At 41.5% G+C, this 15,526-nt stretch overlaps 1 protein-coding gene across 1 annotated transcript in view; it reads left to right on the top strand.

Moving 5' to 3' along the window:
• The window catches only part of TTLL11 (tubulin tyrosine ligase like 11), a 266,109-nt gene that overhangs the window by 52,643 nt on the left and 197,940 nt on the right, over positions 1-15,526 (top strand). The window contains exons 2-3 of the mRNA XM_040225037.1: positions 1,492-1,588; positions 9,158-9,291. Coding sequence (XP_040080971.1) covers positions 1,492-1,588; positions 9,158-9,291 — 231 coding nt within the window. The remainder of the gene's footprint in view (positions 1-1,491; positions 1,589-9,157; positions 9,292-15,526) is intronic.

Here is a 15,526-nt window from a genome sequence, read left to right as displayed (position 1 = left end):
ATCCACTGGATACAAAGAAACTGAGTGAGGTGCTATAAATTATAGATGGAAGTTGTTAATGCTAATAGAGTGTGTAACATATGCCTCACTTTGGCACAGTTTTGAGACAATGTGAATGATGTAAAGGGCTTGAGTCTGTTTGCCTTCATTTAATTTGGAATCATTGGGAAGCATTGAGTCACTGCCATTTCATTGGTAACGCCATGTTCTTTCATTGGAACTTCACCCTCTTAGCTTGGAGTGAATAAAAATCCTGATTAACTATAGTCTTAGGATGGGAAAATTGGATGCTTTTACTTAATATGCTGATATTTCTCTTCATTTGGACTTCTAACAAGTAGGTTCTAAATATGAACTAACATGTCCTCGCTCTTTTCCCTTAAGGAGGGTCGAGTGACGCATTTAAAAACTACATTGCGTAAATGCAGAGCTTGTTGATAACTGGGAGAGGAAATAAGATGTAGAAAGAGCAGGCCCTTTGGTCTTAACAAGGGATTTTCTGGTTGCAACTAATCGAAACCCTCTAGCTTGCGCAAAGGGGATGCATTCTAAGGGTATGAGACTGCCTCACAGGATCCAAGGACAGAAGAGACAGTGGGGCTCAGAAGGGCCTGGGCCCAGGGTCTAGAAGCCCTGGGAACTGAGGTCACTCGGTCTGTGTCTCCAGGGCCACATGGCCTCGTCTCTGCTTTTCTCTTTGCACCTGCTTCTTTCTCCTCTCTTAGTAGACTGGCTGCCTTTGCTTCTCTGTGCACATGGCCAAGCACAGCTGCCCGGCTCTGGCATTTGATGACTTTCAGTTCAAGGGCCGGCCGAGGCTGCTGGGCATCTCTGATTTCCATATTCCTGGAAGAGAGAATCTGGTTATCTCATCATGAGTCAGAAGACTATTCCTGGTTTGTTCATTTATTCATTCAAAAAGTCTTTGTTGAATGCCAGGAACAGTTTTAGGCACCGGGGAATACATCCTGCCCTTGGGGACTGTGTATGTGTGTGTGTGTTGAGAAACAGAGAGAGAGAGAAGTTGTGAGAACTTGTTTTAGGGGCACCAGTTTGCACATTGCAGTTTTCAGAGAAAGAGAAGTATGGTTTGGAATTCAGATAGACCTGGATTCAGATCCGCCTGTTACCAGCTCTGTGAAGCCTTGGGCGTGTTGCTTCCCTCTCTCATCCCCGATTTTCTCATCAGTGAAATAGGTATCATCCTTTCTAGAATGGTTATGGGGATTCTACTGAATGAGCGCCTGTAAAATCACTTGTAGAGTGCAAGCCATGCTGAATCGGAACCCTGCCTCTCAGTGGTCATGACCCTGAGAAAGTTACTTAGCCTGACTGCATTTGTTCCCTCCCTTGTAACACAGGGAAGAATGTCAGCAACTTCACCGGCTTGTTACAAGCATTCAGTCACGTGATGTGTGCCAGGGCGCGGGGAATCAGTACAGAAGAGACACTCAGGGCAGTAGTTAATCCCATTTCCCCTCTTTCTTCCAGTTCCCATTTGGCCGACGCTTGCCTTGTGACATCTACTGGCACGGAGTTTCCTTTCACGACAATGACATACTCTCCGGTCAAGTGAACAAGTTTCCAGGTATCTACTGCTATTGCTGGCATTTAAAAATGTGTCTAGGGCTCAATCTCAGGGTGCACTCTTGGACAAAACATGCCAGTGTTTTGAGATAAAGCTGGAGAGCTCTTAACTGGGAATGGCTGCGGCTGTGCTGAGATCTTGGGAGAGAAGACGACCAAGGGCTTAAAGACTGGAAGTTCCAAAATGTGAAGAGATCAGCTCTTCTGGTCTCTGTCCACGGATGGAAGAACACGGCTTTCACTTTGGGGTTTTTGATATAATATGGGTGTGTCATGAAGGGACGAGGTTTTCAAAATGAAAAAAACTCACCATAGTTTCTGGACCATTTCAACGTCTCAGTGACTGTGGACTCTGAATGGCTCTGTGTGTGTGTGGCTTTCCCTCGTAGACCACGAGCTCCTGGGAGGGGCCGTGACTCCCGCACCTCTGTAGATTCCTGTGGCCCCTGCAACCCTTCCGGACACCCCCGAGGGGCTCTGCAACTGCTTTCTCACTGGCTGACGGGAACACAGAGGCAGCCCCAGTTTTAGGCCCATCGCAGGGAATGAGAAAGCCTGACATTAAAGCAAGAAAATGAACCATTTCCCCTACCGAGTTAGTCTACCATTAATAAAAGCTTCCTGTTGCACTAAAATAAATAAACAAACCGTTTAAATTTCTAATTAATTTGCAGGAGACAGAGGTACTAAAATTCCAGAACTTTGTCCCAGAAATGGGATTCGCAGTCGCCATTTCCTTTAAGTGTCGTTTGGAGGTACTGTTTTAAAATCGAAATGCAGCATCTCCATACTGGGAACAGGAGATTTGGACAGCCTCTGTCTTTATACCCTGAGGGCATTATCTAGTGAGATGATTATCCAGTGAGACTGCATGGGAGACTTGGTGCCAGAAAAGTGCCACAGCCGACACTCTGAGACCTCCCCATTCCACTGCCAGCCACCTTATCGTATAACTTCTCATTTTCCTTTTAATCTCTACCACCTTCTTCTGCCCCGATTACTCTTCGTTATTTCCATTGGTTAGGTGAAGAGGAGGGGTTAAGGTGAGTGGAAGTGTGTAAGGAGAAATGAACATTTGGTTAATCAGGGTATGATTTCAGTGAAAGAGATGCCACTCATTTTCAGAAATTTTTACATAAGACACAAACCATATAGAATACGATAACACATAAATTTTTAAAAGAACAAGGACTTCACGGGCAGTCCAGTGATTAAAACTTTGCCTTCTAATGCAAGGCATGCAAATTAGATCCCTGGTTGAGGAGCTAAGATTCTCACATGCCTCGCAGCCAAAAAAAAAAGAAAACATAAAAACATAAGCAATACTGTAACAAATTCAATAAAGACTTTAAAAATGGTTCATATTTAAAAAAAAAAGAGAGAGAGAACATCACCCTGAATCCCATTCCTCACTGAACGAAACCATGAGGTGAATATTTCTATTTATTGTTGTTTAGTTGCTAAATCGTGTCTGACTCTTTTCTATATTTATTTCCTCCCAAACCTTAATCATGTTTGTGTATCATTTTTACATAGTTCCCTGACTATAAGATGTTTTGCTCTAGTGTTTCATTTATGCTTATTTTAAAGAGGAGAATCAATTGATCTTTTTCTTTGGCAGTCCATGCCACATCATTAAGAAAATACCTCTCAGAAAACCCAATATCCATACATTATACAGTGGCAGGTTATATTATGTCCACTAGGTGGGGGGTTCAACTAAGCCAACCGACTATCACAGGCCCCTTGGCTCAGATTCACTTGGAAGGACACAGGACAGGAAGCACAGCTTGCCAGCCAGACAGTGTCAGGCACTTCTTTTTAGCTGGGTCTTTACAAGGGTTCCAGAGCTAAGTCTTTGGCTCCTCCAGTGAAAGCTCAGGTGCAAGGAGACACGATCCATGTTGGTGGCTGTGGATCTGCCTTGACTCAGAAAGCCTGTGGGAGCCAATAGCCCACGCGGCTCCTCCATAGCATAGCTTCTAAGGTCCCCGCCAGGGTCATGCTGTTACAAGATTCATTACACGCAGGAAAGCCTGGAGCTATGGCTCTGACAAGGTATTTATGCGAGATGCCAGTAAATGATCATTTGAACCATATGCTCTGTTGTCTAGTCACAGAGCTAACTTTCCCCCTTTATCGGTTTCCTGGGGAACAGAGCTAGAAAATTAACTCAAGATCAGATAGGTTCTTGGAGGAGGCAGGGTTTTGTCTGAGGACGAGGAGAACTCTTGCACGGTTTTAATAGGATAGCTATTATTTTCTCTATCTGGCTGCTCATAAAAATGACTTTTGGGGAACTTCCCTGGTGGTCCAGTGGAAGAATCCTTCCAATGTGGGGGATGAAGTTTCGATCCCTGGTTGGGGAACTAAGATCCCACATGCCATGGGGTAATTAAGCCTGGGCAGTCTAGAGCCCATGTCGCACAAGAGAGAAGGCCATGAGCTGCGATAAAGAGGCTACATGCTGCACCCAATGCAGCCAAATAAAATAAATAAATAGATAAATATCTTTTTGAAAAAAAAGATGACATTTTAATGCCACTAACAGGATTTACTGTGATATTCAGAGAGCAAAATTTGGAAGAGAGCAACTCTTTGAATGAGGGCAGAGTTCCAAAGACATGAATCATCAAATGAGCTTCATTGACATTTTGCCCATTTGCTCTTGTTTCATCTGATGGCTGAGAGCAGGAAGGAAGGAGTCGCTATAGCTTTTGACATTTGGGATGCAGATAGAAATACATGAAAAATTACCTTCAGAGGACTAGTTTCATTAGAGGTGATATAAGAACATTCATTCTAAAGAAGAACGCTCGCCCCATCTCACATTCCAAGTGCCAGTGATAGGAACATACAATTATCCTCTTTACTAACACCAGCTAATTAGCTTTAATGGCAAAGAATGCTCTGGAACCTCTAGGCAGCGGACTAGTGCTGCCACACCCTCTGCCCTGTGAAAGACAATATCCTTAGTGACGATTCCAGAACTGTTCTCAGGTTGGTGTCCACACTTATCTTCCATCTCTGATACATCCCTTTATTCCAAAGCTGCATTTCATATGCATCGTGTATTACTTAGAGCAAGTTCCAGAGGACGTGCCAGGCAAGGATAAGCACTACACATGCTGAATAAACTGAAAACTTTTGGATAAACATATGGAAGTAATTTATTTTGTTCATGTCAGCATGTTAGATTTTAGCCACTTTTCTATGGGCAATTTCCTTCAAGATATGTTATTATATCTTAACTGATGAATTAAGACTTTCACTAAAAATAATCTGATTTAGATAGGTCTTTGCTTTAAGAAAGCCCAGAATTGTCAATTCTCGACTTTACAAACAACGGGTTTTGTTTTTTCTTTTGCTGAGTTGCCGGCTCTGGAATATATGACAGCACATGGCAGGTGGCGCTTGAGAGCCCACCATGAGGAGGGGACTTTGTCAGAGAAGGAGGGGGCCCCAGGGAGGGATCTCTGGGGGCAGCCATCTGCTACTCTCCGGTGTGGGCTAGGGATATAAAGACAAGGAGAAAAGCATTTAAAGAGAGAAGTTAAATACGAGATAAGTGCTATGCCAGAGGAAGCTTGGGGTGCTGTAAGAATAAGGGGCAAGGCACGTGACCTGACCCAGATTTGCCTGGGGGGAAGGTGGGGCAAGAGATCCTGGAGAAGAGGATTGCAAGTGTGAACTGAGCCTTCAGGGCTGGATGGGCCTGACCTCCACACTAGACAAGGGTGCGGAGGTGGTGCAGAGGTGTAGAGTGATTTGCACATTGCTTGTGCAGTGAAGGGCAAGTGGCCCGTGGTTGTTAGAAAGGGTCATGTGTGATGGGACAGTGGGGAGGTGAGAGGCAGGGACCAAGGTCACAGGGAGTCACTGAGAAATTTCCAAGCTAGAGAGTGACACGGGCCGACGTGCAATTGGAAAGATATTCCAGAGAGGATGCACTGGAGGTGGGGGTGGGCAGAGTGGGGGCTTGGAGAGGCTGAGAGAGGAAACAGCTAAGAGGCTACTATATTTTTCAGAATCTGAAAGTATTGTTTGCTGCTTGATGGTTATAATGTGTTTTTGCCAAGAATTATTGTTATAAACAATACTTTGATTGAGTAGTACTCCCAGCATAGCTCACATTATGTTTTGTTTTTAATTTGGATTAACTAGGTCTGTGCAGACAGGCCGAAGGATCAGACTGTTATACTTCTGTGTAGCTCCAGTGGGCTGAGAGCCCCCCATCTCCCGCCTCCACCGCCTCAGGCTGTGAGACTGCAGTGAGGCAGACAGCAAAACCCAGGCTCAGAAGCAATGGCAGGAGGCAAGCTTTTGGGTGAGAAGCTCTAGCCTGAGTGAGGCATATTTCCCACCCGGTAGGGGAACGGCCACAATAAGGACATCTAAGAACAGACCTTCCTGAGAAGCCCAGGTAGACAGTCAGCCTCAGGAGAACCTGTTACAGCAGGAGCCCAGCCCCTGGGCTCAAGCCACAGGAGGACTCCAGCCCTTGCAGCGGAGGCTTAGGGGCAACATGGGAGGGGCAACATGGGAGGAGAACCATGGGAGATATTGGGCAAAGGCATTGCTGAGGCAGCCACTTGGGCACCAGGAGCCAAGAGCTGGTGACTAACATTTGAGGACAAGCAATGGCACCTCAGAGAAATAGCTAAAATCCTCCTTATCTGCCCTTCCCTGGTGGTTAAGAATCCGCTGCCAATGCAGGGGACACAGGTTCTATCCCTGGTCTGGGAAGATTCCACATGCACCACATCTCCTGAAGCCCGTGCACCTAGAACCCATGCTCCACAAGAGAAGTCACTGTAATGAGAAGCCCAGGACCACAGCCAAAAGTAGCCCCCACTTGCCACAACTAGAGAAAGCCCGTGAGCTGCAACAAAGACCCAGCACAATCAAAATGAATGAATAAGTAAATTAATTAATTAAAAATTATCCTCCTTATCTAGCTGGAGTACAAAGGAAGGGTCCCAGTGTTAGCAAAGGGGAGCTGGTGGTGGGACCCAGAGCTTCTACCTTAGGTCAGAATGGGTCCCAGAGCCTAGGGCAGGGGTCATAGGTAGGGGTCAGTTATTATAGCAGCCTAGAGAAGGGAGGCAGAGTCTGCAGCCAGCAGGGTCTGGCAATGACCTGCCTCTGTACATGTTTACTCTGAGAACGTATGCTCTGGCCCAGCTAGAAACCCAGCTACTCTTATCAGCATCTTCCTGAGCGATGGCACAGCTCACATCTGACTCTGAGCTGTGGCCCTAGGCAGGGCTAGCTAGCAGCTTCCTCCTGGGGCCTAGTAGGGGCTCAAAGAGACTGTCCCGAAGCACTGGGTGGGAACGCAGCTTAGAGATGGCGAAGGACCAAAGGTGTCAGTGGTAAGTGGATTGAGGAAGGTCTGCACTGCTGCCTTCTGGAGACAGGCGTTCAGGCAAGGTTAGGGATGAGCTGTCTAGCTTGTGGGTCAGAAGCATCTGGGAAGAGTAGCCATGGCTTGTCGGGATGGCTTCCATAAGAAGCTGTTGTTTGTCGAGAACTACCTGGAGACAGATCCAAGTGTAAACTCAGAACACGGATCCGTTAGCTGGTGTGGGGGATAAGCGATCCACATGGCAGAAGGAGCCGTCGCAGATTTCAGATGAGTGTTTGTTCAATTTGCTGGACACTGATTTCCATAGAACTTCTCTGGAGCATCTGAAGCACACTCCTGTACTCACAGCATTCCTATTTGTGTTATGCGAGTCCTTCCACAGGCTGAGGGATTTCTGCAAGCAAACATTCCCTGCCGTCACAGGGCCATTAAAATGGGGAAACCCACCCCAGCACTATTTGGCCCATCATGTAGTTGCTGTAAGATGCTATATTATAGGGAGCTTCCCAGATGGGGAACCCACTTGCCAGTGCAGGAGACGTAAGAGACGGGGGTTTGATCCCTGGGTCGGGAAGATCTGCTGGATCAGGGCACGGCAACCCACTCCAGTACTCTTGCCTGGAGAATCCCATGGACTGAGGAGCCTGGAGGGCTAGAGTCCACAGGGTCGCAAAGAATCAGACACAACTGAAATGACTTAGCACATATGCTCACTGAATTACAGTCTGTTATGAAGGCTTTTAGTTTAATACTAAAACTAAAACTTGAAATTCAACTAAGCAGTCTCCAAAGAAGTTGGAATTTTGTGTACTTTGTGTTCAGCTCCCATGTTTGTAACTCAAAACTTCTAATTTTGTAGGGGAATAAAAGGAAATAGCTCTAATTTTCTGAACTCATACCGATTTCTTAGAAGTTCTGAAAGTGTCCTCAGTGTTTTCTCTAATATCAGAGAATCCACGTTAGGGCAGTTTATTAGTACCTTTAAAGCTCCATTATTTTTTACTTAATCCTTCCCTATCTCCTTCTAAACAAGAAGTAAGAACCTGACATCTTCAAGCTGTGATCTTTTAGATTTTTATTGCTCTTTTTAATATGCTGGGGGAAGCAAGAAGTAGATTATTAAAACCTTCATCTCAAACATTCACCCTTGGCTTCTTGAATATGGGAGTTTAGAGAAACCTCATGCATTCTGACTTTGCCCATTGGAATGTGGTAATTTGGACATGCCAAGCTGACGTGGAACTTTGTACTTTCTAGTAAAAATTACTTTGCTGGCAAATTTCAAGTCATTAAAGGAATTGTGTAGCCTCTTTTGGGGTGAAGGCCATTTTTAGTGTCCTTTATTTATTTATTCTTTTTGAGCAGTGATATTTGCCTTAGGAAGTAAGCATGCTAAAATTTAATTTTTACCTGTTTGCCTAAAATTTGCTAAGATGTATACTAAGTTCCTTTTCTTGTCAGCATTTCTAAAGATGTTACAAGGAAAAAAATCTACCAATCTTTTAAAATGTTTTATAAGTGAGACTTTTCTATTCCCTCTGGGCAAATTAATGAGATCTGATCAATGTCAGTGTCAGTACTTAAATAACTGAAGAACTCCTACGGTTTCCATTTTTTCCCCTTAAATTATACTGTAATATCCTCTCTACTTCCTGTCCTGATTTCAAGGAGACAGATTTTCTGCTGAAAGGTGTATATATTTTTCTACTTTATGCCTTTAATACTCATGAAAGATTAAAACAAAGCAACTTAATTAAGCTTCTCATAATGTAGCCAGAGTCCACTAGATAATATTCTCCAGGGTATAAGATGGAAAGAGTCCTAGAGGTATGTGTGGTGGACCAAAATTAAAGAGGATATTAAGTTTTAAGTGCAAGATATAAATTCTTCTCTTTATTCATTATCTAGGGGGCTGACAAAGAATGGAATAATAAACTAGGTGGAAACTCATTCTTTCAAATTGATGCTTCATTTTTACAAGGAGAAGAAAAAGATCTGTCTATTCCCTCAAGTTTTTCATTAATTTGGCAGGTCTTTCCAAACCATGAATCACCGCTGCGGAGAACTACTCATACCTTTTTAAAAAATCCCTTCTGAAAAAGTGAATGTGTCGGGTGGGTGGTTTTAAAAGTCCCCAGTAATGGCTGTTTTATAGCTAGTGGCCCACTGTTGTTGAAACCCCACAACTTCTCTTCTCCCCAGGCATGACGGAGATGGTGCGGAAAATTACGCTGAGCAGAGCCGTGAGAATCATGCAGAATCTCTTTCCAGAGGAGTACAACTTCTACCCTCGCTCATGGATTCTGCCTGACGAGTTCCAGCTCTTTGTGGCTCAGGTAGGTAGCACCCCATCCCCATGACGTGTAAATTCTATGACAGCTGCAACTGGATCCTGGGTCACGTGTGCTGGGAACTGGGGTAAGGGGTCCCTAGGAAGCTGAGACTGGCCCGGGGGGTGTCTTAACAGGACATAGCAGATATTGCAGTGATCAGGGCAGCTTGCAGAGTTGAACAGATAGGATGACAGGTAAACTGAAGAAGTGGGTCCTGACACCCGGAGACAGGCCTGAGGATGGTTATCAGGAGCTAAATCATGGAGTCAGGGCATTTGAAGAGCCAGGAAGACATAGCGGAAGCAGGCGGCTGAGCCCACAAGCGGACTGGGGCTATTTGGGTGAATCACAAAGGTGTGGTCTCCCCAGCATCTCGTGGTGTGAAACATGGGAGGTCAGGCTTTGTTTCAAGGCCAGTGAGTAGGTCTGACCAATGGAGGGGGAAACCTTTTAAGTGTCTTGCTTTAAACTTGTTCCAGAATCAATTTTCCGTAATTTTGAAAAAGCAACTTTCTCTGGAATGGTGGTTACATGGGTTTGTAGACATTTCTTAAAATTCTTCAAATTATTAACTTAAAATGGGAGCAGTTGTTGTATGCAAATTACAGTTAATTAAAAAAATAAATTTTGGCTGGTCCCTATCCTTACCCCTCAATTTCCCACTTCTGTTGATCTGCTCAGACAGTTGTCACTATGTGGAATACCTTTCTGTCCCATTTCTACAACTCATTATTAAAGTATTCTGCAAGGCTGAGTTTAAATGAGATACCAACTGTGTCTTCAAAACCAGATAAGTGAGAGGAGGATTGCTGTCATCCCCAGAAGTCCCTCTGTGCCTTTTTTCTATCAATCCCCACAACCCCTAGTCCAGGTAACTGCTGATCTGCATTCTCATTATAGATTAATATTGCCTGTTCAAGAAATTTATATAAATGGGATCATACAGTATGTATTCTTTTTTTTTTTTTGGAGAATTATGGTTTTGAGATTCATCCATGTTTGTTGTATCAGTAGTTAGTATTTTTTATTGCTGAATAGTGTTACATGATGAATATACCACAACTTATTTATCTATTCACCAATGGATGTTCATCTGGGTTTTTTCCAGTTTGGAGATATTACAAATAAAGCTGCCATGACTAATCATGTACAGGTCATTTTGTGAATCTATGTTTTCATTTCCTTTGGGTAAAACCTAAGAGTGGAATTACGGGATCATATGGTATGTGTGTGTTTAACTTTGTGAGAAACTGCAAAATTGTTTTCCAAAGTGGCTGGACCAGTCTACACTCTCTCCAGCAGTGCGTGAATTCCATTTGTTCTGTGTCATTGCCAGTACTTGATATAGTTAGTCTTTTGAATTTTATACACTCAGGTATAATTGTATAATTATATTAATACAATTGTATAATTGTATCTCTTTATGGTTTTAATTTACACCTCCCCAATGACTAGATATTGAACATCTTTTCACTGTGCTTTTGGGCCATGGGAATATCTTCCTTTGTTAGGTGTGTATTCAAACTTCTGCTCATTTTGTTAGCATTTTATTTTTACGTTGTAGGTTCTTTCTATACAACTTTTTTGTATATGTATTGTGGTGTGTATTAATATATTGTGAATATTTTCTCACACTTGGCTCTTCAGTCTTAACCTTGCATTTTCACTTTTTAATTCTGTCTTTGGAAGAGCAAATATTTTTAATTTTTAAAATTTATTTATTTTTAATTGGGGGATAATTACTTGACAATATTGTATTGGTTTCTGCCAAACATCAACACGAATCAACCATTAGGTGTACATATGTCCAGGTTCCCCAGGTGGCTCAGTGGTAAAGAATCCACCGGCCAGTGCGGGAGATGCAAGATTTGTGGGTTCAGTCCCGGGGTGGAGAAGACCCCCTGGAGGAGGAAACGGCACCCCACTCCAGTATCCCTGCCTGGAGAGTCGCGTGGACTGAGGAGCCTGGCAGGCTGCAGCCCATGCGGTCACAAGGGGTCAGGCATGACTGAGCATGCGTGCAGCTGCACGTGTCCCCTCCCTTGGGAACCTCCCTCGGGAACCTCCCTCCCAACTCCCACTCCATTCCGTCCCTCTAGGTTGTCACAGAGCACCGGGTGTGAGCTCCTTGTTTTTAATTTTTATAACATTGAATGTATCAGTTCTTTTCTTTTATAGTTTGTGCTTCTTGTGTGATGCCTAAGACACTCTTGCCTAACTAAAGGTTGTGAAAACCCTATGTTTTGTTTTTTCTAGAAGCTTTATACTTTTAGTCTTACATTTATGCCTGTGACCCATTTCAAGTTAGTTTTTGTGTACAGCATGAGATTAAAATCGGTTTACTTTTCCCATATGTATATTCAGTTGCTTCATCATTCTCTGCTGAAAGGATTTTCATTTTCCACATTGAATTAATTACCTTGGCATCTTTGTAATGTTATGACCTTCTCAATACAGTCTGTCAGCAGACACAGGATGTCAAGATGCCTTAATTCTGGTGATGTTAATTTTGATCACTTAGTTAAGGTAGTATCTACTAAGTTTCTCTCCTGTACAGATACGATTTTTCCTTTGTAATCATTAAGTATCTTGTGGGGAGATATTTTGAGGCTGTGCAGATAGCCTATTTGTCTCATACTTAAAAAAAAAAGCCCTAATTAAGGTACAGTTAAACTGAAAATATTTAAAGTGTGCAGTTTGATATGTTTTGATATATGTAAAAATGTGTAAAACATCATCACAACCAAGATAATAAACATATCCATCACTCCAAACTGTTTCGTCATGTTCCATTGTAATCCTTTGGTTCTTCTCCTCCCTGCCCTCTACCTCCCATTGCCAGGCAACCGTGGATGTAATTTCAGTCAAGATTAGTTTGTACTTTCTAGAATTTTCTATAAACGGAACATACAGAGATACTTTTCTGTATGTGTTTTGGGGGTGGGAGAGTCTGGCTTTTTTTTACTCAACCTAATTATTTTGAGGTTCATCATGTTGTAGTTTCATCAATAATTAATTCCTTATTAGTGAAAGTGAAAGTGTTAGGCCCTCAGTCATGTCTCACTCTTGCAACCCCATGAATGGTAGCCCACCAGGCTCCTCTGTCCGTGGAATTCTCCAGGCAAGAATACTGAAGTGGGTAGCCATTCCCTTCTCCAGGAGATCTTCCTGACTCAGGGATCAAACCTGGCTCTCCTGCAGTGCAGGCAGATTCTTTACCATCTGAGCCACCAGGGAAGCGCTCTTGTTAGTAAAGAGTATTCTATTAAATGTATTTACCACGGTTTGTTTATACCTTCAATTGCTGCTGAATATTTTTATTGATTCCAGGTTTTGGATGTTACAGAATGTTACAAATAAATATACTATGAACATTCCTGTATAAGTGTTTGTGTAGACATATGTTTTAATTTCTTTTGAATAAAAGGTTAGAAATAGAATGTCTGAATCACAGAGTAGGTGTCCATTTAATTTTAAAGAAATTACCAATTGTTTTCCAAAAAAGGTTGTGCCATTTTGTATTCCCAGCAGCAACATATGATAATTCTAATTCTTCTACATCCTTGTAAACACTTGGTAATAGTCAGTCTTTTTAATTTCAGCCATCCTGACAGGTGTGCAGTGGTTTCTCATTAGTTTTAATTTGTATTTCCCTAATTATTAAGGATTCTGTGCATCTGTTCATGCACTTATTTGTCATCCAAATGTATACTTTGATGAAATATATATTCACATCTTTCACTCATTTTAAGAACAGAGCTATTTTTACAATTGAATTTTGAAAGTTCTTTGTATATTTTGAACACAGGTATTTATCAGCTATATCAATTACAAATATTTTCTCTCAGTTTGTGCCTTGTCTTTTCATCCTTTTAATAGAATCTTTTGAAGAGCAAGTTCTAAAATCTGATGAATCAGTTGATTGACTTTTTCCTTTATGGATCATACTTTTGGTGTCGCATAGCAGGAATCTTTACCTAACCCAAGTTCACAAGATATACTCTTACGTTTTTGTCTACAAGTTTGTAGTTTTAAGTTTAGGTTTATGATTTATTTTGAGTTAGTTTTTTAATATGATGTGAGATATGGATTCACTGTTTTTAAACATGATATCTAACAGCTTCAGAAACATTTGATGAGAATACTAACCTTTCCCCCCATTGCTTTTGCACTTACATTGAAAATAGTTGCTCAAGTATGTGTGGGTATATTTCTGAATTCTCTATTCTATTCTATCAATGTGCATGTCGATCTTTAAGCCAATACCTCACTGTCAAACAAAGATGTTGCTAAAAAGAAAAAATAAAACTACAGACCAATATTCCTCATGAATATAGATTCAGACATACCAAATGAAATTTCAATAAGCCAAAGTCAATCATATATAAAAAGGATAATATGTCACGATGAAGTAGAATTTGCCTTAGGAATGCATGTTTGTTTAACATTTTAAAATCAATTTCTTTAACAGACATAGACTATTCATATTATCTACTGTTGAATAAGCATTGACAGTTTATATCTTTCAAGGAATTTGTCCTTTTTTCTCTGTTTTCACTTTTATTGTCATAAAGTCATCATAATATTACCTTTTATCCTTTTACTATCTGCAGAATTTTTACTGATGTCAGTTCTAATTCCTAACATTTGTTATCTATGTTCTTTCTTTTTCCTCATCAGTGTGGGTAGAAATTTATCAGTTTTATTTACTTCCTTTGTTAGCTTTGTAGTTTTAATTCTTTTGGTTTTTTTTTTTTTGGTGATTCCTTTAGGATTTATGGTATGTATCTTTAACTTATGACAATCTATATTTTAAATGCTACTATGTCATTTTTCTTATAGTATGAGAACATTATAATACTATACTCCCATCTTCCTATTCCTGGCTTTTATGCTTTAATTTCATACATTTTACTTTTATATATATATTATAGACCCAACAATAAATTATTATTATTTTTGTTGAAACAGTCTATTGTGTTTTAAAGAGATTTAAATAACAACAAGAAAAAAATCATATATATACTCATATGGTTACCATTTCCAGTGGTTTTTATTCCTTTATGTTCAGTTCAGTTCATTTCAGTCACTCAGTCATGTCCAACTCTTTGTGACCCCATGGACTGCAGCACACCAGGCCTCCCTGTCCATTGCCAACTCCTGGAGTTTACTCAAATTCATGTCCATTGAGTCGGTGATGCTATCCAACCATCTCATCCTCTGTCATCCCCTTCTTCTCCTGCCTTCAATTTTTCCCAGCATCAGGGTCTGTTCAAATGAGTCAGTTCTTTGCATCAGGTGGTCAAAGCACTGGAGTTTGTAGATTCAGGTTTCTGTTTGTATATTTTCTTTAGTCTAAAGAGTTTCCCTTAGTACGTTTTGTGTTAAGGAATCTTTTGGTGATGAATCCTTACAATATTTGTGTTTGTTAAAGTTTATTTTGCTTTTGACTTTGAAAGATATTTTCTCTAGGTATAGAATTCTTGGTTGACATTTTTTTTCTTTCAGTGCTTTTGATATATTACTCCTCTGTCTTCTTGCTTGTGTTGCTTCTGACAAGAAATCTTTTTTCATTTTTATCTTTGATCTTCTTTATATAATGTGTCCTTTTTCTCCTGTTTTCATTGGTTTTTCTCTGCATTATGACTCATATTTCCTTGCTTCTTTTTGTGCCTGATAACTTTTAGCTGGATGCCAGATGTGGTGAATCTTACCTTATTGGGATGTTGAATATTTTTGTATTCTCATAAATATTCTTGAACTTTGCTGTGGAATCCAATTAAGTTACATGGAAATAGGTTTGGAGTCTTGTTTTCAAAGTTTGCTAGGCAGGACTGGAGTAGTGCTCCATCTCAGGCTAGTTATTCCTCACCACTGAGGCAAGAATCCTACGCGGACTCCACTCAGTACTCTGTGCATCATGGTGTTTTCCAGTCTGGTTGGTAAAAACAGACACTATTGCAGGTTCTGTGTGGTTACAGGCACTGTTGCCTCAAATCCTCTTTCCTTGGCCTCAGGTGGTCTCCACTTTTGCATGCACTGGTCTGTACTCAGCTAAATATACAAGGGAGACCCTCGGTGGACCCCCAGGTCTTGGTGGATCTCTCTTTGTGCAGAAGTCTCTCCAGTACTCTTCCCTAAGAACTCTGGCTGCCCTAATTTCCCTGACTCATAGCTTCATTTCCTCAACTCAGATTGTCCACTGGAGTTCTCTCTCTCTCTGTGCTACAGCTCAGAA

Source organism: Oryx dammah, unplaced genomic scaffold (genome assembly GCF_014754425.2).
Source record: "Oryx dammah isolate SB20612 unplaced genomic scaffold, SCBI_Odam_1.1 HiC_scaffold_25, whole genome shotgun sequence".
NCBI lineage: Eukaryota > Metazoa > Chordata > Mammalia > Artiodactyla > Bovidae > Oryx > Oryx dammah.
The sequence above is the reverse complement of the archived record's forward strand: the minus strand, read 5'-3'. Positions and strand labels throughout refer to the sequence as shown.